Here is a 27281-nt window from a genome sequence, read left to right on the forward strand (position 1 = left end):
AGCGCGGCAAACTTTCCCCCCGCCGGCGGCGGGGGCTGCTCATGCCGGCCCCCGCTCATGCCGGCCCCCGCCGCCGCCCCGCCCCGCGGCGCCGGCTGCGGTGCTCACCTGGGGCCGGGACGCAGCGCGGGCGGAGGCGGCGGCGCAGCTGGTGCAGGATGACGAGGAGGCCGACGCGGTACACCCGGAGCAAGGGCACCAGCGCAGACAATAGCGACATGGCCGCCTCCCGCCCCGCGGCGGCTGGCTCGGGGCGAGGCGAGGCGGGGATGGAGGGAACGAGCGAGGCGGGCGGCCTGTGCCTGGCACGGAGGCTCTCGGCCGCCGGCGGGCCGGGCCGGGCCGGGGCGGGCCGGAGGGGCGCGGCGCGGGCCCCACCCAGCGGAAGGGAAAGCGCCGCCGCTGTCACAGCAGCGCCCCGGCGTGCTGCGGCTCCCGCCCTTCTGGGCATGTGCGGCGGGGGAAGGGCCGCGCCGCGGGCGCCGCGGGGAGGGAAGGGGTGGCGGCGGGCGGACCGACAGGCAGGCAGACAGACCGACCGACCGGCAGCGGCGAGGCGGCGGTGGCTCGGACCCCGCTGGGGAGGGGGCGGTGGTCTGGGGGGCGGGGGTTTGAGGGGAACGGCGCGGCGCTCCGCGGCGGAGTGACTCAGCAGCGGGAAGCGGCGGCGTGACAGGCCGCCCGCCCGCTGGGGCCGTCGGCTTCTAAGTGCAGCGGGTCCCGCCGCCAGGGCTGTGACAGCCACAGGCGCCCGGGCGAGGGTGAGCGGGCGGCGCGGCCTCAGAATCCCGCGACTGGAAGCGCTCCTGGAGCTACCCCGCCATTTCCTCGCCTCCGGCCCGGGACGGGGGCGGGCCGCTGCCGCACGGCCGGGGCATCGCTCCGGTCCCCCCTCGCCTCAGGCGTCCCTCGGGCCCAGTGCCCTTGGCGGGGCCGCGGCCCTGGCAGGCCCCGACCCCTCCGAATGCAGCTCCAGGTGCAAAGCCTTCCTCCACCAGGCGCTGAAGTGTTGCAGCAGCCTCACGACCGCGTTCCTGACAGCGGTACATCGTGTATCGCTGTTTAAAGTTTCTCGTCGTCAGTTTTAAGCCCTCGGCCTTATTTTTAAGGCGCCGAGCGAGCACTTGGGACAGAAGAGCACGTCCTACCTACCAGTTCTGGTAGGTGGCTGGTTTCGGCTACAGGAAACAGGGCGTTTAGCACCGAGGTCGTGGTTTTCATTCACAGAAGCGGCAGCGTTTCATAAGTACAGATGAGCCTCAATATCGATACAAAACAAAAAACATGAACGGTCCTTTTACAAGAGTAGATGCTGACCTATATACGCAGTTTGAAGTCCTTAGTTAACATTTTGTCTTTGAGGGTGACGGGGAGCCATACAAAGTTCTGGAAGTACATTTGAAATGCCATCTCCTCCCTGTACAATAAATAACCATACTTTCTAGAAGAAGATGCAATTAACAATATACTTTTTCAATGTCAGATCAGATCGCTCAGCAGAACTAACTTCCCATCTACTCTCAGAAATATGCGTGAAGTAAAAGCATAGTGCGTAGTGGCTCCAGGACAAAACCAACCACTTAATTTTATGTATCTCTGGTGAATTTTTTTTTATTAACATGGAATTAACACAAACATAAATAATAAACAGAACATCATGAAGTCACCTTAGTGAAGGGTTCATTCTTAATGTATGTTGTTCTCAATGACTCACCAAGAGGTAGAAAGAGCATCACATAACAAGAAAGAAGAAACACTGACATTTAGTAAAGGTGAAATGTTCTTTCAATCTATCTCAGTAAAAATGAAATCTCGACTCCCCTGTGTTGCTTTACGTCCTTGTCTCAGAACTATGGCATTAGTGAAAGCCCTTTGCAACGTTAAATGGTGAAACTTGACTACAGTGTATTTGCACAATCTGTAGATAAATACACCATGCTTTCTCAGGTTTTCTAGTATAGTAAAACCAATTGATGTGTATTAAAGCTACGGAAATAAAAACTCCTGTCTTTCGCTACCCAAAGGATTGGACTAAGTGGGGAACAACCAACGGGTTAACATGATGGCCTTATTGGTCCCACTACTTTTTCCTCAAGGTGCTAAAATTATTTTCAACCCTCCATGAGTCATGAGTACGGCTTCACAGAAAGGATGAGAAAAATTTGTTTCAACACCATATTAAATTATTTTTCTAAAGGCTGATGGGACATGAACTGAAGGAGAAATGAAAATATTAACAAAAGGCTGTAGGTCTTTGATTCTTTTCAAATAGTGTCTTATAATACCTCCTAATTTTAATTGATACTTCCTTTTCCTTGGTTTTCAATAGTCACCTTCTTATTGATATTTTGTTTTTTTTCTTGCCATTATTAACTGCAAAGCCTTGAGTGTTCAGGCTGGAATCTTGTCCATCTGCTTTAGATACCTCACTGAGATGTTATTACTTCAATGAAATTTTAGGTGTCTGAGACCTGGAAGGGATGAAAGGAGCAACCTAATTGCCTCAGAATTGCTGAACGGGCAGTGGACAGAGAGAGGCCCTTCTGAAGGTCTGCAGCAGATGACTGCTTCCTTTGAGGTCCTTAGAGGGCTTCCTTCCTTCCACCGACGGTAAGTGAACTTAACAGCACCAGTGGGCAAAGCCAGCTTGCGGTTACAGCACAGATATCCTCTTGGAAAGTCGTCGGAAACACTAGTAACGCTCCATCCACACACGCTCCAGCCTATCCGTCCCTCCTGCGGGACTGGCACTAATGAAGCAGTATGTGATCACAGTGCTTCCACCCACGTTTTGCATAAAGATGCATAAAGCCGTAAGAAAGGAAGTGGGTGATGTTTCTAGACTAATTAAGCCCTGAGCTCAAACTTCCCAGCAGAATGGCATCAGCAGCAACCACCGGGTAGCCTGGATGGTAGGTGTTGCAGCTGAGAGCCTGTGCAGCCAGGAACACGCGAGGCACGGGGCCACATGAGAGCAGACAAAAGCGAACCCAAGGTTAGCCTAGCAGTTCAGACGCTTTCTGGCACGGGGTGGAGGGTTATGAGGTTAGGCCTATTTTTCTTGTTCGTTCCATGACAAGCTCCCATACAACACATCTCTCCCACGTATGTGAATTTGCTCCCCTTGAGATGAGAACTGGAGCCAACAACTCCTTGTATCCACAATGAGGTGGCTCAAGTTCAGTAGGAGAGGTCGATGCTTTCTGCCCAAGCATGGCATAATAGGGCAGTCTCGTAAGATGTCGATGGTGTCTGCATCGATCCCTCTCAAATGGTAAAATGTACACTTCGACTCCCATGCTTAGCTAGAGATGTGGTCTCTGCATTTTGCGTGTATGTCAAAGCTTATAGTCCATGCCGGAAGAAATGAGACATAATTCTGACTGCTGGTAATTTTTCAGGCTTCTAAAAGGGATTTAAATGCTTGTCTTCCTAAGGTGGATTGCACTGGGACTTGAGGCAAGAGATAAGTGCCTATCTTCCCAAAACAGGATCTTCTTAACATGTGTGGGTGAATAAAGTTAAATGCCCGAGGAGCTTTCAGGCTCAGCAGGGAGGTGCTCACACGATTAGGCAGTGCTGGGAAACAGTCGGTTGGGATTGCATCTGGAATTCATGTGGGGTTTTGAGCACCTGCAGACAATTTTGACAGGCTGGATATGCTTTTTTCCCCCTTCTATGCAAAAAAGAGTCATTTTAGGTACCCCCAAAACTAGGCATCATCTTAACTAGTACTGGGCACTTGAGCACAGCGGGACCATACCAAGCAGTAAGGTCTTAGCACTCTCCGTAGTAGCCTGGGGATGGTCAGTTACCTGGAAGGGGAAGGAAACTTTGCCAAGGGGAGAGGTGTCTGCAAGCTCTGCAGTAGGAAGTCCCAGGTATCGAGAGCAGGCTCCTCTGTTGTGGGCAGTCATCTGATGGGACACATTTATTTGTCTTTAGTAATGCTGGGGGAGATATTAAATGGGTGTAAGGCTGACCTTCTGTGTAACAGAAACAGTGCTACAGCATTTGCCCATGAAGGGTGACAGTTTTTGATCCCTCTCAGTCTTTTTCAGATATTTTACTTTTCAAGAAATAGTCTCATTGTGAAAAACTGACCCTTGCTGGTGTGGCTATAGTTATTAGGATGTGAAGCCCAGGAACACAGTAAAGAAAAGAAATCTGAGTTTTTCTAGCATAGCATTTAAGTTCATGGGAACAAGGGGACAGAGTTACAGGCCATATTCCCTGAAGAGCTTAAGCTTTTTAGACTAAAGAAGAACAGGACAAAATATGGTGCAAATAGAGTCCTGGAATGGGGACAACTTCCCCTCTCCAACCAAATGCTCAAACCAATCAGCCATTACACAAGAGGCACAGTATGCTTGTTACTGCTGCTCAGGTTTTTTAAAGTGACTGCCCCTGCAGTGACTATTGTATTTGTGCATCTTGAGTATTTAGCGCATGTCGCGCTTTCAGTAGGTACCTGGTCTGGAAATCCTGGAGATTGAGTAGTTGGGGCTGGGTTTGCATCCCTCCCAGCACCCCTACTCTGTATCAGGTAAGACCTGGGCATCCCGCCTGAACTGCAGTACGCAGAAAAAAGCAATAACAAAAAAACAAATCATCCCCAAATACATGTGTTTACATACAAAACTTCTGCAGGAACATAAGTATAAAGCAGGTGAGCTGCTAACAAAAATATACAAGCCTTTGTCAAAAACAACTGCTGTCATAAAACACTTCAAAATAGTAAATCTATTTAGAATTGAGTAGGGATATTAGCAGCCTGCAAACTGTACCCGGCAACTTGACTTGGTGAATTGGCTGAAAGGGTAACAAAACACCTGGAAGTTCTAGATTTAGCAAGGACTAACCAGCATTACTTCAGCAGTGGAAAATCAGTTCTCACATAGTTCCGGGACTTTATTTGAAAATGTCCTTAAGTAGGTAAACTGATTGATTAACATACAAGTTACAAAAGCCCTTTGACAAGATCCTGCGTGGAAAGTATGCTAAGCAAACAGGGGATAAGATCCAGCGTATTTACAAAACAGAACAAAAGAAGCAAAAACGTACACTAAAACGAGAGTGAAACAAAGTGATTGACTTTCATCGGGAAATCAGAGCACAATAACACAGGGTGTTAGGTTCCCATGCCACATCCAGCCCTGGCTAATACACTCCTTAATGTCTTGGATGGGGTAAGGGAAAAGCTGTTGCAGCAAAATGGCGCGGTGTTATTTCTATTAGTCAAGGTGGGAGAGGGGCGGCGGAATTTCAGACAGATTTAAACAGGTGAGGTGGACTGGCAATATTCCAACACTGATAAAAGAATGCTATTGAAAAAAAAAAGATTAATTATGCCCTCTGTAGAAATGGATTTGTTGACAGTTAGTTCATTTGTATTAAAAAATGTCTAGGGTCAATAATTGCCATATGGTTATTTCAATGTTTGTATAGTGATGTCTGCAAACACCTGTGGCATGCCCTGTGCAACGCTGCCCAACCCATAGCTAAGAGGATTTAGTCAGGGTTCAGCAAACAGCCAAGATGATGGTTATAGTCCAAAGCAAGAGTTTTCCATGACACCAGGTCCTCCAAGTGTCTTTGATCTCCTCTTTAGCAATACTGTGAGGTAAACACATCTTTCATCAGAAACTTGGTTAGCACCATTCTAATGTGAAGGAAATAAAGAAGCAGAATCACCCCTCACAAACTGGATATCACGAGTTGATCTACACCTGTATTTTCATTGTATCTGCTTGCAAGAATACTTGAGTACCACGCACAACAATATTACGCAAGGCAAGGTTTGTGGGGAGAACATAGCAGACAAGCTTTCAGGCACACGTAACCCTGCCCATCCCCTTAGCCAAATGGGGCTATGACAACCCCGCTACTGTTGTTATTCAAGGTTCAGTAGCAGAGTTCACTGGTCTCATCCATGCTGTCGGCAAGCACTTCCCTGAAGACTGCACTCGCCACTGTCACAGCCGGCCAGCCGACCTCAGGAAGAGGCAGGACCAAATCCCACGAAGATGTGGGAGCCTTGGTTTTGGGCATGCCAGCTGCCTTAGGTCCCACCCATTAGAGACAAGCAGGAGACTCCACTCCATAAGCAGGGCGTCCTCACTCTGATGACGAATGGGTGGCCAGGTCAACAAAGCTGGGAGATGGAGTTTGGATGTCAAGACCTTCAGAGCGGTCCAGAAATGGCCAAAGCGGCAAGGACTGTGCCACAGAAGTATGTGTGTGGTCGGGGCTGTGGCTGATGTTTTAGACAGTCAGGGGAGGCATTTTCTGCCGCCTAAAAAGAGCAATTCTTACCTGTTGTGAAATTTTCATACAGCTTGAAGTGACCTGGATTTGTGCCCCAGTCTGGCTGTGTGTGGCTCACACTGGTGTGAAGATACTTTTCCTCCTGTATTCCTGTTTCACCAATTGGCTTCTTAGATTGAAGTTAATATGTGTTGAATTTAGGACCCATGCTGCTTTTGTACTTAACTGCACAGATTTCCTGGGCTTCTTGAGGACTGGTGCTGCCCACAGTGCTCTGCGACTTCGGCATGGGAAGAACATATCTTATTTTTGTTGTTGTTGTTAAAGACTGGCTGGGGTGTTTCCAACTCCCTGTCTCTAGGCTGTGGCATATGAGAGAGGAAATGCAGTGATGGGGAAAGAGATGCGTAGAACAAGCTGGAGGGAAGATGATCAGGCCAAAACACGATGCAAATGCTGAGCAAAGGAGGACATGCAGACAACAGAAAAGAGGAGTTGTGAGAAAGGCTAGAGATGGGTTGGCTTTGGTTTAGCTTTCCTGAAAAATGGTCCACCATTTTCAGGTCTGTAGTGTCAGGATGTCTGAAGGCAAGTGGAGCTCAATGGCCCCAGTGCAGTAAAGCCATCCTTCGTGCGACAGGGCTGGGGCTGGGGCCAGCCGCCCCACACTGACTGCAGGCGGAGGTGTGCTGGTGGGGTGTGTGGGGAGCTGAACCACAGACCAGAGGGATGTGCACAGTGGCCTGAGCTGGGAGGTGCCTGAAGCCCGGTGATACCTCTCTCTATATCAAATACACTGGAGGACTACTGAGAACCGGAGAGGGTCTGGCAGTCCTTTAAGATCGCTCTGCACTTCTTTTTATCACTTTTCTGGCACAGCTGCTTTGCGCTCCTCTTTGTCAACGGGTCCTGGCTCCTGAATCTCCCTAGACGCTTATTACTGCTGCAGCCGGTTCCTCTGAACCCCGCAGCAGTCTCTGCACTGTTACTTCTCCTCATCCTGGGACAGCCAACGCTCCCGTTTTTCCCAATTCCATCTCGCTTTACTTTCTAATCACCCAGACAAACCTGTCTCTCTATCTGCCTACAATCACTGGATGCCCCATTCTCTTGATCACACCTGCCTGTCAGTTGTCCAAAAAGATTACGTATGCCTTGAATTTTCCACTTACTTTAGTAGAGGAATGATTGCAGCGTTATATAACTTGTTTATGTTTGGCTTATGCAGTAATGGTTTTGGCTATTCTATAGCATTACATTAATTTACGAAGCACAAAGCAACTCTGTAAAAAGCTAGGAAGGCCAAGAAATAAACAGACTGAACATTTTAAATTTAAAGGGAAAAGTTAAACAAAAGAATAAAGAGGTCCTGCTATTCTTGAGGACAAATTCACATGTGACATAGATGTGGTAAGGAGAAATCTGAAAACCCATTTCTCATTCCTTGTCCTTGGGGTGATCCAAGTCTCTGTAAACACAGCTTTATTTTTCATTCTTCATCTCATTTTTGTCAGTATAAAAGTAAATCATAGTGTGATCAGTGCCGAATTGCCTTAAGAACAACTGCAGAGAAGATTCAGCCTGGCTCAGACTTTACACTTTCTCCTCTAACACTTCTCTCTGAGGAAGCATAAAATGTTCCAGAATTGTAGTTTGACCCCCTAGAATATATGCACTAGAAATTATCAAAGACAATTTATTCTGCTGATAAAAATAATTTAAAGGCTGGACAAAGCCAAGGGCTCATCGTGACAGTTGTTAAGAATACACTTTCAGAATTATCTAAAGATGTCTGATTCTGATTTTACATATAATACTAGCCTTCATATTTTTCAGAGGTAAAGCTATTTCGATTATACATAATACGTTAGTTACAATAATTTAATTTCCAAGTCTATTAATACAGCTGTTTAATTCAACATCATCATCGCATCCCCCTCCGCCAAGGCAGTGCAGAATGAAAGATCAGCCATTTTTAAAAATCTTTCACTAGAGACTCACAAAGCGGGTATTTCTCAGTCCTCTGGCTGCCCCAAGAGCCAAGATCGCTTGACCCTGATAGATAATGTTTGGATTCGCACGAGGTGTATGTCAGATTCTGGATTAGTCCTGGGTTTGTATTGTTTTCTAATCTGCCGCTGCTATTTCAGTAATATCAGCCATTTACATCAAGTATTAAATGACGATAAGCCTAACATAAAGGACTCTGCTATCACTGCTTGTATATATGTTACATATATTTTTAGTTTCTGGGTTTGTTGTTTTGGGGGTATTTTTTGTGTGTGTGTGTAAGAATATGCTTTTAAGTACCAGCATGACATTATAAAATGACATAGGTAGTTCACATGCATAAGAAGCTTTAAAAACTAAGATTTAAGACTGTTTTATAACGAGTATTTTTCATCTAGTAAAAGGCCTTAATCCAAACCAACCAATAATTCAAGTGAGGAGTTACAATCTTTAAAGCTACTTCTTAAAACGAGGCTGTTTTTTTTTCCAGAAACTTGCAAAAGACTATCACCCCGTGATCCACTACATGTCACTCTGACTGTTAATTAGTAAGTTTAGGATAAGCTGCTTTAGCATTGCAGAATATTTTATTCCACAATCCCAGCTAGAAGGTGTTTTCCTACACCCTGACTTCACTTCAAAGCAGATTTAGCTAAGGTCTAGATTACTAACATGAGTTTAGACAACTTCTTGTAATAAAAACCAGAATATATGTATATATTGTAAACATATATGCACGTTGATGTGTACAGACAGATAAAATAACATTCTGAAATTTCACTAAGCACGTGGAAGGGGAATGGCATTTCCTGCACCCAGGACTTAACAGCAAAGTTTTAAAAGGGTTGGTTTACGCTCTTACTTCTTTCCTCAGAAGAGTAAGGATCTTTTTCTATATAAATCGCATTACAGCATTGTTACTATTTTGAATAAAAAAGCTATATTGGCTATAACGTGCACTTGTTAAACAAAAATTATAGGTGGAAGGCAAATTCTCCTGGTAAGCACATATTCAAGTTGCAAGCCTTAGCAAACAGGTTTTTATCTATCTGAAGTATAAACCCAGGAGCCTTTACAACTGTTCCAGATTAAAGAAAAGCAAACAACCAAAACCATACCTTACATACAGGATGAGTGGCTTTACGCTCATGATTTCGCTGGCTGGGTTTCTAATTGCAAAACAAGGGGGTTTCCTGCAACTTGCATGTTGGGCCTTAGACCCATCTCGCTCATGGCCAGCCTGTCTTTTATTGGGGTTTTGCTTCCTGGTAAGGGTAATAATAATAAAAATTATTATATTATTAACAGCCAATTCACTGTGTTTAATATTTTTTTTCAAGGAGGAATCAAGGGAAAAACTACGTTTTGCATCAGGCTTTCCTTGCTTTTTGTTTGTCACGATACCAGTCATGCCCTTGTTTTGCATTGTCTTGCAACCAAGTGTTTACAAAAAGCCATCAATAGCAATCAAGGATCTGATTCTATCGCTCTTGCTGTTGTTGATTAAATAGGGAGAGTATGAACTGAAAGAGAACTTGACTGCTTAATCAAAATACAGTTTATTTACAGAAAAGGGCATAAATTTGCCCATAGTCAGGCCCAAAGAAATGGTTTCTTCCACCTGCAGGTTTTTTCCCTCTACTTGATAATTAACTGTTCCTGCTCTAATAAAAAGCTTAATTTAAATCATGAAGTCATGAAAGAAAATGTTACTCCTCTTCAGAAATGCATATGGAGGATATGCATGATCTGTAGTTCAGGGATTGGATCAAGCACTGAACAGCCACATTGGATGAGACAGAAGATCAGCACAGATTTGTATATAACTGTTAAAACAACCGGGACCAGATATCTCAGAGGGAAGTTTAAAAATCTTCTCAGCAGACAATCTCCTACAAGGTAATCTCCCCTTTCGTTCTCATCTCCACCTATTATACTGATACTTAGTAATGGTTGTTAGACTAAAATTTCGAAGATTTCGTATCCGGTTTTTTGTCTTGCTACCATTAATTGGCTTTTTAGATATATTTGATATGTGAATGATTCTCCAAGTTAGTTTTGAATTTTATTAAATCTCTTCTAGTTGTGTTGCATTTCACATATACGATTATATATGTTCATCACAAAATATTTCAACATTTTATAATTTACCACCTTCTAATTTCATTGCATAGTCGTTTATTTCTGTACTATGAGGCAGGAAAGCAAAATTCTCAGTCTATCTTTGAACCACTTATTTTTTTATATAGTGCTTTTTTGTCTTACTCATTTCCTGTTTACTGTAAAAGATCTTTTATGTCTCTTCAGAGGGAGTTCACGATACAACACAATCTGTTAACTTTTATTTAGACACCTCCTGTTCAAAGTGTATTATGGAGTGTCTATTAATGTAACTGAGACTCATATATGGAAAGAGGTGTCGGTATAAAGAGTATTTCAGATATTTACAGTGCAAAACTGCAAGTGTAAACAAGGCAGAGGTTAAAGTACGAGTATGAAGTGAACCACAGACAAGAGATATTCTTGTTAAGGCCTGCACAGAATTGGCTAGTCATACCGTGCTGCCGTCTTCCTTATTTTTAACTGTGGGATCATATGAATATACAGATGACAACTGCAGTAGGCATTTTTCTAAAATTCTGCTCCCAGGCTCTCTTGGCTGTCTCCAGGACTGGCGCACCTCCTTACAGCCACCCAGCCCTGGCTTTAGAAGGTGAAATCTCTTCACATGCTGAGAGTAACGAGATCGGTACTGCCAGTGGAGGCGAGCCAGACCCTTATCTAATGCCACAAAATGCCTTTGATTGCATCTGCTCTCTCATCAGCACAGAGCAGTTCTCCATCTGTGCCACTCTCCAGCCATATTCTGGGACCGCATCACCCCTTCACCAGTTAGGCCACTAGGCTGCTAAGGACAATTTGTAAGTAATATTTTTTCTGCGCTTTCTTTTTCCGATTACTATTGTTTGCCACTAGAGAGAGGAAAAACAGAAAGAAAAAAAAAGGTATTTGCAATGAGTGCTTGAAACATTTTAAATATGAGGCTTGGTCTCAACTTTTCCTCTTTAATTATCTGCTGCTGCTACTTGGAATTTTCAGGGCTGTTTGAGCCCTGTAATAACTTGTTTGATTTATAGTTACAACGATTTATTCCTGCGTGGAGGGGGGAACCATGCTGATTACTTCACTCTTGTCTTTGCTGTGTCATTCTCTGTGCTCGTAGTATGTATTTCAATGGTTTTTCTAAAAGGATTAAAAGAATCAATCAATATAATTTTCTAAAAGCAAACACTTGAGGTACACATTGGTGCACAAGCTGCAAACTGCATCGTGTGTGAAAATGAACGCACCTGTTGAGTGTACAGATGCTTCAGATTTTTTCCCAGAAAAAATATATTGTTCCATATACCAAGAATCAGATGTGCTCTCTGTTATTTTCTTGCTTACACAGAGCGATCTATTGCAGGCTATTACCTTGTTTGCTTTTGTGCTATGCATTAGGCTGATAGTTTCAATGATTTTCCCTTAATAACCTCAAGCCATTTTTCTGATCATTGCACTGGATGATGGTCCTACTTAATACATATATGTTAGCTTGGGTTTATTTTTTTTGCTCCCAGGCCAACCGATTTCCATTTATACGTACCACAATGATTCCAGCAGAAAAACCAACCAACTGGATGTTTTCAGATGTGGTTGGTTTGTGTCCTTTGAATGAAATTCATTCACACCTTCAGAGAGGGCCAAGAAATACATCATTTTGAGTGCTCAGGAGGTGATTTTTTTTTGCTGCATTCAGGCCTCCTGCACAAAGGGGAAGTTTGCTCTTCTTTCAGTATTAGCATTGTGCCTGCAAATAGAAATCATTTTATGTTCAATTAAGCTTGCTACGCATCAGTGGCACACTACTGACTTCAAGTTTATTCCACATTTACAAGAGAGAGGAGAATAGGTTTCACTACCCTGAAAATACATTTCTTGATAACTTGCAACCACTAATCAAAAACTAATCCAGATTATTAGTTACTAAAAACCACATGCATCTGAAGTGTGGAGTGATTTAATCACCTCTGTCCAGCACCTCCAGAAATTATCATTAATGGCAATAGGAAATATTTGTTTCAGGGGAAAATGAGTGAGCAGGTAGCGATGGCGCACGCTGCCTCCTTCCATCGGCTCCACTCTCTGCTGTGCATTAACTCATTTTCTCATCTAGGAATCGCTCCACAGATTGACTGCTCTTATTTACCAGCCTTCCTAGGCAGAGCTTGGAAATGAGAAAAAAGCATGGCACCTCGTCTAGCTAGTCATTTATTTATTATATTGTTTCCTTGCTTCAATCCACTCTCTGCAAAGCTTTTGTTTATCCTTCTTCTTTGCCTTGTACCCGCACTTCAAGCGTAAGGCTGCTGCCTTTGACATCTCTACAGAGAAACCTGAACCCCTGCTCTCACATCTCTGTGCAGGGACTCTTCCAAGGAGCTGGCTGGGGAGAGAGGAGGGTCACTGCCAGAATACACGGCACTCCTCACTGCCAACCAGCACCAGCAGTTTCACTGGCAGTCTGGTAAGAAGAAGAATTCCTCCCATAATAATTTTGTGATACTTAGTGGATTTACAAAATTTTAGGCTTTGTCTATTTGTCAGTGTCCTTTTTTATTTGCTTGTAGAATAAACTCATTGCAAATATTGAAATCTAAGAAAATAAGCATCTAGAAGGAAAAAAAATCTATTCAGATCAGTGACAATCACATGAAAAAAGCCCTGTGGACTAATTAGTAGAGTCAGCAAACCAACATTGGTTTCCTAACAGAGATGGTTTTTTTCCTGCTTTTTTTCCCCTCTGATAATCTCCCAGTTCCTTCAAGCATATTTCTTCACCTCCTAATATTCCAAAAGGCACCATTACTGTCTCCTACATCTTTAGCACCCACCTATTCCAATCAAAATAGCAGCAATGAAGATGGATGCCCCCTGTCAGGCATTGCTCCATCTCCTAGCTGAGCAAGGAGGGCAAAGCCAGTATCATAAATCACTTCCCTTAGAGGGTATAGTCAAGCGACATGAGAAGTTAAAGGTTTAAAATGAGGTTTCGACTCCACCTGTCATTTTCTGTGTCACAGAGTGGCAAAACCCCAGCAGTGGATACAGTCCAGCTCAAGGAAAGAGAGAGGGGCTGCATGGTCTCATGGCCCATACTGCCAACTGTTTCCATGAAAGTCCTGGTGCTATGGCCAGGCTACAGACCCTCTGTCAAAAGCTAACTTGTTCACATCTTTACAAGAAGTACATAAAATGCTCAGGCTGAGAATTTTCTCCGGTAACTGATTAAGGGCAAGACTCGAAGCCCAGCAAGTCCGTGTAGGCTTTGGTTCTCTTTGGACAAGATGCCCAACTGCAGAACTAAAAGAAAGGGCAGAGCTGGGCAGAATATTCAAGAATATTGAAGAAGGGATGCTGGGGAGGGAGGGTTGGCTGGAAATACCCAGCACTATTTCAGGTCTGTAACAATAGATGACAAACAGAAAACAAAACAGCAGCCGAAATCACCTTCCAACACAAAAAACATTTCTTTACACTGATCGTAACGAAAAGGCCTTGTTTCTCTCCAGCAGCCTCTTTGAGCAACCTGGGAGACGATCCTCCATCTTCTAAATCTTTGGGGACCTTTTCAGCCCTCAGATTGACCAGCCTGCTTTTGGGGCAAGTTTTGCAAGAATGAAAAAAAGGAGTGATAGCTAAAATCTAAATGCTGTAGAGGATCTCTCCTCCAAACTGGGATTGTTCTGCTTTATCGCTAACCTCTGCAACAAGGCCTTTGAGTATCAGATTTATTTACTGACCACAGCACCCCTGTAATTAAGCTGTGGTTTTGCTCCAGAAAGTGACCCTAGGAAAAAAAAAATGAAATAAAAGCCTCCTGTGCTTCCACATAACTGCGGGCCAAATGATATCCTCCATTACCCTCGTACAACGCCGTTAACTGTCGGTGGGGTTGAAGAGGTGTAACTGGAGGGTGTATCTGCCCTGCAGGACCATAAATCCCCCGGGACAGGAGCTAGAAAAATGCCAGTTGACTCGCATAGCCTGAGCCAAGCTGCAGAGCTGGCGGGTATGGCTAAATCACGTTGCAAATGTATAAACTGTTCCAGATGGTGTGTTCTTCCCCTTAAATCCTCTCAGCTCTCACCTGGGGATGTGAATGTCTCTAGACATAGTCATACGAAGAGAGGCAATACTGGAAAAAAGAAGTCTTATATACAAAAATAGATCTGAGCTTGTACTTGTATGGTTTACTGGAAAAATCTTAAACTTTCCATATATATTTTTGTTAGAATATCAATAGTCTATTTTTGTCTACTCTCATAACCTAACCAAGAAGGGAACAGGTCAAACAAACAGTTCATAAAATTAGAGACATTTCATGCTTTGCTAAGTTCCCAGTGCTGAGATGTCTGATGTTAGAAACGATGGAGCAAAAGATTTAGATGACTGAAAGATGTTTTAGAATAAAAGTGTCTTGCATAAGTCGCATACACAAGAAGAAAATAAAAATTAAGGGAAATTGCTCAAAGGAAAAGCATAAGCTGTGAATATCAATAGACTATAATATGTAGGCTTGCATATTCTAGCTGCCATTGCTCTATTTGGCTTCAGAAAATTATTTGGGATAATTATAATTACCACTGGTAAGAATTTCCATGCTCAGGTAAACGCTAACATTTCAGCATTTGTTTTCAAGATGAATCAGAATGAAAAAAATTCAAATTCCTCTCAGAGAAAAATTCTGAAAAATTATGATTCTTAGGTATTAAATATAGATACTGTCAAAACACTGCCCTACATATACTGATATCTGCAGCATCTAGTAGGGACATATTATAATATTTAATTTGGTATTCCAATATGATTAGAAAGTCAACATGAAAGGAATAGGAAAATTAAACACTTCCAATTCGCAAAGCCGAATATTTTGATGTTGAACAAGGATGTTAGGGCAAGATTTTCAGCACTCTGGAAATGTTTGCATTTTGAAAAAAAAAAAATTATTTGCTGACAGTAAACTTTTTCATCCACTATTGTTTTACTAGCTAAGTTTTGACACCTTTTAACACTTCTTCTCTTTGACAATATCCTGATTGTGCAGTTTGTCTTTCCTTCTCGCTTCCTTCCTTTTTTTCTTCCTTTACATTAGTATGATGACAGAGCAGCTTTATTACTGTATTTGGATTTTCTTTTTTTTTTGCAGTGCCTAGTTGTATGGAAACCTTCACATCTGTGGACTAACGTGCCACATGGAATCCTCATAAAATCCAAACAAGGCAATTAAGCAGATATAATGACAGACAGAGAGAGGTGTGCATTTAAGGGGAGAGCTAGGATTAGAAGCAACGTGGCCCTGGGTCTTACACTGTGCTTCAGACTGTCATACCTCTTGAAAAACGGCTCAGTGCATCGGCTCGCAGAAAAGACATTGGCCAGCTGAAGCACCATGTGTAAAACCGTATTTTCTGTGTATTTCTGACAATACAGTTGATGCACGTGGGAGCACCTTCACAAGTCTCTTAGTTCAGATCAAGGAGCGTTCTTCTTGAGGCAGAGCTCCTGCCTGTCCCAGCAGCCTGCCTGGCTCGTGCCCTGGAGCCATCTGGGCTACAGCAGAAGAGGTCCTCCCCGAGATACTTCTAGGTGTGCAGGTATTCAGGCCATGTCATCATACTGGACCTGGTCCAAAGTAAAACTCCCTGGAGTACAAGCTCCTTCTTCCTCCAGTCTGCTTCTGCTGAGCTAGTGCAGATGTAGCCATAAAAATCCACGTGCCATCCACCATACTTGGAATCTTCCTGCAACTGTTAGTTAAGACTGGACCTTTCTGAAAGTATTTGTGAAGCATAATCTTTAAGAAATGTAGTTAAGATACTATGGAAACATACAAGCCCTATGGCACAGCACTGTGTAGGGTAACGTAGGTGCCCCTGTGTTATCACAGAATCACAGAACGGCAGGGGTTGGAAGGGACCTCTGGAGATCATCTTGTCCAACCCCCTGCTTGAGCAGGCACACCCAGAGCAGGGGGCACAGGAACGCCTCCAGGCAGGGTTTGAATGTCTCCAGAGAGGGAGGCTCCACAGCCTCCCTGGGCAGCCTGTGCCACTGCTCTGGCACCCTCACAGGGAAGAAGTTTTTTCCTCATGTTTAAGTGGAACTTCCTGTGTTCCAGCTTGTGCCCATTGCCCCTTGTCCTGTCATTGGGCACCACTGAAAAGAGTCCAGTCCCATCCTCTTGACACCCACCCTTCAGATATTTATAAGCATTGATAAGAGATAATCCCCCCTCAGTCTTCTCCAGGATGAACAAACCCAGGTCTCTCAGCCTTTCCTCATGAGGAAGATGCTCCAGGCCCCTGATCATCTTGGTTGCTCTCCGCTGGACTTTCTCAAGCAGTTCCCTGTCCTTCTTGAACTGGGGAGCCCAGAACTGGATGCAGGACTCCAAATGCGGTCTCATCAGGGCGGATTAGAGGGGGAGGATAACCTCCATTGACCTGCTGGCCACACTCCTTTTTATGCACCCCAGGATGCAGCAACACTTACACTGGGATGTAGAGGACTGTTCCTACACTCCATGACCCATCTCTGTAACCCCTTCATCTGCTTCTCCATGGCTGGAAACTGAGTACTCGGGCAGGATGTCATCTGTGATGCCCACACGGGAGATGCCTCAGCTGGACGAGGAGGCAACCAGCTCTCCTGAACACACTCACAAACGCCTAGTTCATTGAAAACTCAAGCTGCAGCACAGAATATCCTGCTGTTTTTCTGACAGGGAACTGCATCAAAAGCTTTGCCAGAAGGAGGGAGAAAAGATGTTTGGCAATGGCACATCTCTTACCCAACAGTGACAGCCACGGTTCCACAGCCCGGTGCGTGCCCCGTTCCCCATGTGAATGGGCTGGGCTCCCCAGCCCTGACCCACACAGTCCCTAGAGGGAAAGCTCTTGAGTGGACTGCCTGCATGTTGGCCAAGCAGAGGATTTCAACAGAGCAGCCTCCACCAGGCACCTGCGTTTGGTGCTGAAAGATGGGCACTGCAGGAATTTGCTCTTTTTTCTTTTCAATAAACTGTCTCAAATAATTGCCTTGGCTTTAGACTCGAAGGCCTCTGGAGTAATGAACAACTGTTATATCTAGTACAATGGGATCGCTGTCTATAATGGTATCCCTTAATTGCTACTGCAGTGCAAATTATGAAAAGCAAGAATATCCGAATATAGAGACACTTGGCCCTTGTGACAGGAAATTAAGGTCTGTTCTCTAACACTGCTGCACGCCCTGAACTCCTGCTCAAGTCAAAATGAATTACATACATTCAATACTTCAGAAAGCAAGCTCTTAACCTTTACAAACAAGAGCTTATATGTTGTGGTTATCCCTATAAATGTCCAATGCTTTTTCAGACCCTACTAATCTCCTGAGCATCCTTGTCCCATCAGAGTTAATGGCAGAATCCGGCTAAAAAGGTTGAGATGCATTTTTAAAAAATAATGAATAAATCTGTGGGTGTATTATCTTTTGAAGTTTTAGTGGGTTTAATTGCTTAATTAGTTGCTATTTTTTACTGTAAGAAAAAGCAAGTGAATGTTGCTATGTCACCCACAATATAAAATCTTTCATCTTCCTTCCTGTTTTTCATGCCTTGAGAGTCCATCGTTTTCAGCCTCTTGGACAAAATCTTTTTCATACCTGTTCTTGCCTCGCTTTGGTGTAGTACTCCTTGGAAGCAATAATGTCCAGAACAAATTCAGGCTTCTGAGAAAGAGCGTGTTATCTCTACAGTGCCATTTCACTAGTCCAAGAATTAAGAGTCTAAATAATTAATCTCCGCTGTGAACTGTCTGAAAAGCGTGGTGTTGTCAAACAATAGTGGTAAATGCTGAGGAAAGGTCCAATCCTTCTCTTACTGATGTCAGTGGGAATTTTGCCAGGAAGCTCAGCATGAGCAGGGTATAGCCCAAAGTAATCATCTCTACAGATGATTACATGAAAAGCCCTTAATTATACCATGATGATTGAGTATTATTACAGTCATGAGACAGAGGCATCTTCTGCAACCAAAACCAAGAAAAAGAAGGTATTGAGGCTATTCCTCCTCCGAGTTGTGCCTCTTTGGCAGCAGCCTTTTATCAGATGACTTTTCACATGTTAGCACAGCTACTCTGGTTTTGGCCGCAGCCTGACACGCACAGTGAAATGAGCCCAGATTTCCTGTTCCACAGTTCCTCTCTGCTAAAGGTCCCTCAGCCCGACAAGGCTACACCATTTAGTAAGTAAAATGTTTTTGGCAAAGCCAGAAGCTCTCTGCACTTTGTTGTCCATCTTCTCGCTTTGGTTCAAAGGCACGTCTTGCTCCGTAGGTGCCTCTTCCAGGCTGGGGAAGGGCAAGTAGCTAATGACCTTGCGTGGTGGCTGCTGTCTTGACAAAGGCAGGGGAGAGTGAGTGCAGACCCCCAGAGCCAGACGCCTGCTTCTGCAGCCTCCACCAACCCGCACAGCACTTGAGCTGAGAGCGGGAGGAAGCAGGTTATGGCTCTCACTTGGGCGCTGAGGGCACAGAGGAGGTGTGCAAGCTAACAGGACGCTCGTGCAAACAGTCAGGATTTCATAGTTCTTCAGGGAGCATTTGCTGTTAGGCAGATACGTAGAAGCAGTTTTGCACAGTTCATCTGAGAATGTGAAGCTTGCACAGTACCCTGCAACAGCAAAGTCTGTATGAAGATGGGAATCTGATTAGACGTTTTATGAATGAACTTCGGATTAAAATGTTTTATTATTATTTATATGTAAGGAAGTTCATTTTCTCCCTGTTACTTGGGGGTCAAACAGAAGCCTGCTCTCTTCCCTGAAATCAATGATTTTGGCAGCTTAACAAGATCTGTCTTAATAAAGACAAAAGGCAAATATTTATAAAACATGCATAGTCACTTCACTCAGTGTTACTGAATCATTAATAGTGTTTGGTTCTGGGTTTTATTGTCAAAGTCACGGGAAGCTGCAGTGATGACAGTGGGAAAACACACGTCCACAGCAAGTTTTAGGTACATTTTGTGGGGGATTTTCTTTACTACCTTGCTTAGGAGAGAAGTTTTTACATTGCGTTTTAATTTATTTTCCACATTTGTACATCGCTTACGTTTCTTATCTGAAGGGAACTGTGAAACTCTCCCACTGCTTCCTGCCTGAAATTGCTCTCTCTGGATGCAGCTCTGATTTCCCTGTCATGATATGTGTTGACAGGCTTTGTCTCCTCTCAAAATTATCATTAAAATGGTACACTGGCAAGCAGTCCCATTTGTAACGGTGGGAGATTCTGAAATATTTTCAGCTATTTTCACAGTAGCAGTTGGTAATTTCCTGACGCTATGCATTCTGATTAAATATCTTCTTTTCTGCAGTCCTCTGAAGCAGTGGCAAAAAAATCACCGCTACTTCATTTTAACCTCTCAAGAGATGAGCAAAAATCAGTTGCCTAGCAAGCAGAAGTACTACTGCCTGTGTTAAAAGGTCAGGACAAAAACGTGCTGAAAACTTTTTGGACACTTGTGTAAAGAGATGATTTATGACTTGGGAGTTGTTTATTGCACAAAGGGGTCTGTATTTGACCCTGTGCATCCTGCTCGCAAATACTTACTGCCACTGAAAGGAGAGGAGTATCTGTATTCCTCACACAAGCATTCTGACATTTCAAAAAGATAACAGCTACCTCTCAGTTTAAATAAACTCAGAAATGTGCCTGGAAAATCATTTGTCATCGGCTATAGAAATGTCAAAGTTCCAGATTAAGCGATAGAGGTATTAAATTCTTTTCACTCTTTCACCACGTGCTAAAATAAGCAGCAAATAAAAAGCTATTGTGCTTATTCTCTAAGGACAGCTACTACATTGGTAATACCTTCCATGGAAATCCATCGCACACATATACATATTACAGTTCTGAATATTCCACCTACTCTAGCCTATACTATGCTTCAGTTCTCAAGATCTTTGTATAGAGCAGCTCATGTGTCACACAGAGCAAACCGGCTGCACCTCTCAGTTGGGTGGATGTATTTCTCAGGTGCTACAAGCTCAACTTATTAGAGTGCCACATTAATTCCATACAGAAACCTTTGGAAATGAAAGCTCAGTCTGGGTTTAGGTTTTGTGCAGACCTAAGTAGGAGGGAGTTCAGGGAATTTATGTGTTTTACACAAAGAAGCCTGGCACAATTACAGACCCTACCCTCCGGAAACACAGTAACTGCTTGGCTATCAGTGTTTTTAAGAGACGGGGAGGAGATGGAACGACGCCTACCCTTCTTGTAATCTGTAAGAGACAGGAAAAATCTCCAGGAAAAGCAAGAGAGAGCACCTCTGTCATGTACAGTGGAAAGATGTCCTGCCAGCCACACAGTACACCAGGAGGCATCATTGCATCCTGCGTCTTCTACAGTATAACCAGAATGTCTCATAGACAAAGCTTTCACTTTACTGCTCACATCCAGTAAGAGATCTGTCTGGGCTAGGCAACCAGGGTGAAGCAAAATGCCCCCCCTTTCCTAATCTGCTGCTATGGAGGCGTGAAAAGTGGATCATAAATCAAAACGGGAGGAAGGAGAGTGAAGCTTCTTATCTCCATCAAACCCTCAACCTCTGCCACCAAGTTTCCAAATTCAAAATACTCCCTTTCCGTCGCAATGTGTTGGTACAAGAGCTCCCCGCTGACCTGAGCCAGTGAGTGTGTGAGCTTTTTCTGTCTCATCCGTGTCAACCCAGACCACTAGTTATTTCAGGCCTGGGTCCTGCAGGGAGCTCAGGTGGGCTGTCACAGCCTCTGACAGCAGCTGGACTCCAGGCAGGTTCAGCATCCCACCCGCAGGGACTCTGTGGCAGGGTCAGGACTCTAGCAACTGATCCAGAAATCAAAGTGGCTACGGAAACTTTCACGGTAGGGTTAAAATAACATTCCCTTTCTGTTATGTATTATTCTTTCCCTCCAAAATTTTCAATTACATCAACCTTTTCTTAAATTAGTGTCTGGAAGCAAATGCACTTGCATTCTCACAGACTCTTCTTTGAACTGATGATCTGTTTCAAAATGCTTTTCAACTTGTTAAAAAAGAAAAAGAAAAAAGGAAGAGAGGGTTATGAGTTAATATCTTTCCTAATAACCACAGAAACCAGAATCTTCTGGAGCAAATTAGCATTAATCTCTTCCCTGGCGTAAATCACTCTAACCAACTTTCCCAGTTTGCCTGATGGTGAGGGATTGCTAGGCAACACCACACTTGCAGGTCAGCTGCCACTTCATGACTACGCCGATGTCCATTTTTTTGAGGCCCGTACTGACTTTTTTTCAAATATTATGTTGCCATTTAAGATTAAGAGCATTTAAAAACACTTAGCTGATCTTCCTACTGTAATAATAGCTCTTGCTTAGTCTAAAGCTGCATTGCCACGGCTGAATACTGCTTGGGGTGTCTAAATATTTGGAAGTAAAACCTGCCATTTTCTTCAGTAGTATAATGAAGTAAGGTATAAGATCAAGCCTGATTTTAATTATAAGGTGTCCTTTCTCTTACTCTGCCTGCCTTCCCTGTTCTTCATGCCAACAGCAACTGTTTGATTTCACTTGCAGGAAAACTGAACAGCTAGCCTGAAGTAGCAGATGAATCATTCTAATATCTGATAACTTTCCAAATAAAGGCAGCTCTCTCCAGGGGCGAACGTCAGTCCCCATCGCTTAACAAGCTTATCTGAGGCAGCGTAGTTAGCAGGGACACGCTTCCACTGAAGAGCTGATTGCCGATGGTGGGATTTTCAGTGTGTTGCCAAACTGCCGAGTAGGAAGTGATATCCCTGACTTCCAGCCTAACTTCAGCAGACAGCCTGTGCCTGAGCAAGCGCTGAAGAGTAACCAGATATATGACCTATGGCAAAAGCTCCTAACCTTGCGGTCCTGAAAAGTACAAGGTGCTCCTCAGCAGCCCACCACTAGTGCTGGGGCATCCCCTGCTCTTGTTCTGCTCAGGTGCTGCAGTGGTCCCCTTCCTGCGGGCAGCCCAGGCGTTACCCTAAGAGTCTTGTCCAGACACTCAGCTACTTCAAAGAAGTACCAATTAAAGATGGATTGTCATAAAAGTAAGCACTTGAATAGAGTGCAGAAACCTTTTTAATGCCAAATACCTCATTAAATTGTCAACTTCCTTGCAAATGGTGCTCAGTGCAGCAAGAACGCAAGCGCAGGGGATAAAATTCACCAGCGACGTGTGCTGGTAAACGGGGACTGCCGAGGCCAAGCGCTCAGGGCTGCGAGTGTAAGTGGCACTTGGCTTGCACCTGAACCCCATGAGCCCAGTGAAGCCCAGGGGAGAGCCTGGGGCTGAGGGGCCTCCAAGGAGCTAGGCAGCATCCAAACTGCATCAAGTTCGCTGGGCAGCATCTCCCTCTGGAGGCTCTCCCAGATCCTGCCTCTCGCCACCGGCCCTGGCTGGGCAGGAAAGTCCACCCCGAATCACCATCTGAATGTCAGGCTTGGGCGAGCCTGATTTATTTCAGTGCATTTGAGCAGGCACCTGGCTCAAAATAGCATGTTAGCCCAAAACAATAATAGCATTCTTGAAAATCAGTATTTGGGAATTCTTTTTTTAATTTGTTACCTGGTCTGTGAACCTTTCAGTACAGTAGGATGCCACTTTTTTTCTACAGCCTTGATCATTAGACACACGCTTTTCCTAAAAATATGGGGAGGCTAATGTGCTCAGATGTAATTAGAAAGTCAAAGTTGAGGGTTTTAAGAACAACAAAATCTAATCAAACATAATCATGACAGTTGTCATCACTGTCACAGAACTTACAGCAATTTCCCTTCTAAATTATCCATGTGTTTTCACCAACACAGCGGCTAGTCATTCAAGCCATTTCAATGATATTTTTATATCGCTGTCTCATTTTTATTTGTTTGTGTTTCTTCTCTTTACTAGATCTAGTTCTCTGATGAGATCCATGCACGCTGAGGTTGCTCACACTGCTCCAAAGCTACAATTGGGTTACCACAGCTCTCAGAAACTTGCAGACAATCCAAAGAAAATTGAAAAGGTGGAACCAGAGTTTTCACAGAGATCCAGTGACTTCAGTAATGCTCTGTGGAGCCCCAGGGTCTCCCTCATCACAGAGGCAGCAACACGCCACCCCATTTTTTTGGTGAAAACCACGGGGCACTCACATGCATTCAGCACAACAAAAGACCCAAAGTGAAAAATTTCTAGCCGGGTTCTAAAATGTCACGTAAAATATCAGCTAGCACTGTAATAAAAAAGGAAATCCTAACATAAAACAAGAGTACTCTGATTAGTGTGTTGCTTTTTAATGAATGTTACACATTCAGCAAAACCACTGGGCTTCAGAAATAACAGATACTGACTGGGTGAAAAAGATCACTGCAGTTCACTGGTAACTGTCATGAAAGCTCCTTTATGAAGTGAATCTTTCTTTGGACACTTCTTTAAATGGACACATCTTAGGACCAAATTCTCTCATCAAAGGGTAGATACGAAGCTCTCACTAAAGTCAATGGGACCTTTTTATATCTCAGAAGAAAACCTGGCATTCATTGGTGTTCCTCTAGGGAGAAGGGATGAGTAAGGAAAAAAAATGTTGTTTTAACTAGTGTTGTAAAAAAAAAATTACAATTTGTGAAATAAACGAATACATAAAAACATATTATTACAAGAATTGATTGCTATTTATAAGATTCTTTGAAAACATACATCTCTTAGGACTTAAGCCTTTTACCAGAGAGCACATTTATTTTGTTCTGGTTTATCCTCCATCATGTTCATATTGCAAACTTTTACAGAAGTTCCTCTCTAATTTATCTAATAAAATACCCTTTTTTATTTTTCCTTTTTCAGAAAAATACCAATTTGAAAATTTTTTCCCCTAAAGATTATTAAATATAATAAAAATAGTACTGCTAGCATTACTGAAACCTTAGTTACTAGAGACAGAAATCACAAATCCTGCCAGTCACATAAAACCAATAACAAGCAAATCTTTTATTTCCGTGGAAAATGTGGTCAGAAAGGCCAGCTACCCTGTGTGTTAAAGAACCATATGAATTCCAGAAAGGGAGAACTTACTCAGCTGTTGACTTGCTGAGTCTAACCTAAGTTAAAGCATAATTATCCTTTCTCTGTATTTTTATTTCAGAAATAAAGAGGCACAAAGGAAGAATCTGTCATAGACTCACAGCCAGCTCCTGACAGCCTTGTACTCGCTCTGCTCAGACTACGTGCTACGCAACTCAACGCTTCTTCCACACCCCTTCTCAGCCACTCGCCATGGCTTTCCAGTTGCTAAACGTAGTCCTCTGAAGGGGAAACAGTTTCAAATACCTTGTTTCTCTCACTGTTCTTTGTACCTTTCGAGTCAGATGACTTGCTCAGCATATTTTTACTTTCTTGCCAATTAGCTTGACTACGCATTAAATATTTAAATATATGTTGTTGAGCCTTCTGTAGTTTTTATATTACTCCACATACAAATCTGATGGAATATACTTGGCCTAGAAACCCTGATGACAGCCAGATCCTCAGGTGTGTAGCGATCATCATGGTATTGTCAGTGTTTTCAAGAAGCAGCCTTCTGCAGGCTCCAGACCCTCACGTCTGGAGGACGCCCAGGCCATGGAGGCCTTGGTCTTTGTTTTTGTCCTATGCCAGACAATTACCTTACCAGCAAGTAGTGTTTACGGTTGTGACTTTTGTGTGGTTGATATTAAAGCCTTTTGAACTAAAGGGGTCTCTGGGGATCTTTTTGGTTTGCCAAGTCACACAGAGATGTTAGGTCATTACCATTTTCTGCCCCAAGTCAGTTCTGTGCTCTTCTCACTTATGATCTGTAGGGAGATGCTGTTGTTGACACATCCCAGGTGGAAGATACCAGCCTCTTGGTTAGACTGGCCTTTGCTGTTCGTTTAGCCACAGAGGAACCGCTGGCAATGCACAACTGCCATGCAGCAGTCACAGCTCAGGTGGTGTATCTTTCGTCCTTGGATTTTCCCTCGGTGGCAAAGGATGGTAACTGAACTAGGCGGTGGGAACAGCCTGGCTTTCTGACTGCTGTAGCGAGTGGTTTCAGAGGAGAGTTTGCACTTCTGCTGGAGTCCAGTCTATTACACCAGCATGGGATATTGATGGGCTGGAAACATTTACTTCCACTCTCCTTGAACTTCAGGAGCTGAAAAACTGTACATTTTAAGGTAGCTTAAATTTTCCTATCAGTGTTGCTAACAGAGGTAGCTGGTGTACTTACACGTTTCTCCAAACAATAATGGGCAAATTCCCACCTCTGATGTTAAATTCAGACTATTTCTTACAACTCAGCCCATTAGTTACCTCAGCAGTGCAATACTGTGACACATCTGCTCAGGCTTCACCCAGATATAATTTGAGAGGGTCTGAACTGACTTCCTCAGGACTAGGACTTGTTTATATGCCTTTGATTAGCCTAAAGAGTAAGATCTCCAAGTTTCCTGTTTAGGTGATGGAGAGTGACAGACCTTTCTAGATGGTGACCCAAAGTAATTAAATTAGGCGTTCAATGGAGACCTCTCCTGTTGCCACTCAAAATAGAAGATCGAAGGAAGACTGGTGGACATCCTAAAAATCAGCCTTTATGAATCCCACATAATATATTCAGTGGAAGAGTCCCCGAATATTATTAGGGGTGAGCCTAAACTAAACCCTGCGCAGCAAAATGTGTCTTGCAAACAGGGAAAGTGAAACTTGCAAAATACATCCTCGATTATTTAATCAATTATTATTACCACCCTGTACCCAAGGGAAGTGTACTACACACCAGGGAAACACAAGACCAAGGATGTTCCCAACCATGAGATGTTAAATAAAGTATATCCTGTAATCTCAGGTATCTCACTGAAAATGTTCCCTTCTAATTCCTTATGTCTGCCACCTTTTCTGCAGTCCTACAGTAAGCTGTTTGTCAATGTTGATACAAGTGTTCACTGTACCAAAACCCAGTTTCTCTTTTTCAACACGGTGCTTTATGACACACAGTATCGAATGTTGCATTATGCTCTAGACACACTACATCTCTAGGAACTCTTAAATTTTTTTATATTTCCTCAGAAAAATGTGACATTATCCAACATAATTTTATCTTTGGAAATTCGTATGCGTGCTGGTCATCAGTCTCTCACACCTCAGATATTCAAATACATCCTTTTCTACCATTCGTAACAGTAATTAACCACAGCTAAACATGCAGCTTACTGAATGGTACTGGTGGGATTCCTTGCTTCATTTTTTTAAAGAATTGCATCCTTTCTCCCCTACACCTCTCTTGTCTATTTACAGTTTTATCTTCTCCCTAGCTAGCTATACAGGTGTTTGTCTTCAGCTGTTTCCCAATGGGTTGCAAGTTTTCAGAATTCATTGTAGAGGATCAGACCATTATTCTGACATGTTGGCTATCTGAGCCTAAAGATCATGTGCAGGTATTTTTTACTTAGATTTTTTATAATTAGATAATCTGATACAATTGTTATGCAGTTTTGTTACTATGAGATTACCCCTCTTCTTTATTCTTTTTGATAGACCCTATAAACATCCCATTTGAATTCTCAATAAGTTGGTGTTTATTGCTGTTCTTTTACTGTCCAATATAATGGAATGCCTTAAGTATCCTGATATTTTTTGGCACCAGTTTCCTTTGAAGTTCAATGGGACATGCACAACTACTGCCCTTAGCAACTTTCAACAGCTGCACCCACAAAATCTTGTGCACTTGTAATATAAAAATAATCATTTGGTGGAATAGGAGCAACCCAGAGGATACTTCTAATACTTGGCTACACTGGGTGAAAATTTTGATCACTGAAATATTATATTTGATCCCTGAAATAGAAAAATATTGTATAATGTAATGGAAGGATTCAAAGTGAAA

The 27281-nt window shown here is 43.4% G+C and overlaps 2 protein-coding genes and 1 long non-coding RNA gene across 7 annotated transcripts in view; 1 reads left to right on the forward strand and 2 right to left on the reverse strand.

Annotated features, from left to right (window-relative positions):
• Positions 1-537, reverse strand: part of DHRSX (dehydrogenase/reductase X-linked) — a 169592-nt gene extending 169055 nt beyond the window's left edge. Inside the window, exon 1 of one of the 2 annotated variants that reach the window (XM_075094864.1) lies at positions 109-537. In XM_075094864.1, the coding sequence (XP_074950965.1) occupies positions 109-451 (343 nt within the window). In that variant the 5' untranslated portion in view covers positions 452-537. The remainder of the gene's footprint in view (positions 1-108) is intronic. The other variant, XM_075094855.1, reaches the window with a different exon arrangement.
• The window catches only part of ZBED1 (zinc finger BED-type containing 1), a 58545-nt gene that overhangs the window by 12206 nt on the left and 19058 nt on the right, over positions 1-27281 (reverse strand). Inside the window, exon 1 of one of the 3 annotated variants that reach the window (XM_075094817.1) lies at positions 109-247. The exons of 1 other annotated variant lie outside the window; for it this stretch is intronic. The gene's annotated coding sequence lies outside the window, so the exon portion shown is untranslated. Of the gene's footprint in view, positions 1-108; positions 248-27281 lie in introns of those variants that run through there. One more of the 3 variants, XM_075094826.1, reaches the window with a different exon arrangement.
• Positions 315-24815, forward strand: LOC142057919 (uncharacterized). Of its 2 annotated transcripts, XR_012660807.1 has the most exons (6): positions 315-1160; positions 2461-2610; positions 10033-10176; positions 10927-11198; positions 12744-12844; positions 15527-19257. It is a non-coding gene; the product is annotated as an uncharacterized LOC142057919 (long non-coding RNA). The 2 variants fall into 2 exon arrangements; XR_012660806.1 differs by lacking the exons at positions 12744-12844; positions 15527-19257 and adding an exon at positions 24525-24815.

This window comes from Phalacrocorax aristotelis, chromosome 1 (genome assembly GCF_949628215.1).
Source record: "Phalacrocorax aristotelis chromosome 1, bGulAri2.1, whole genome shotgun sequence".
In the NCBI taxonomy this organism is placed as follows: domain Eukaryota; kingdom Metazoa; phylum Chordata; class Aves; order Suliformes; family Phalacrocoracidae; genus Phalacrocorax; species Phalacrocorax aristotelis.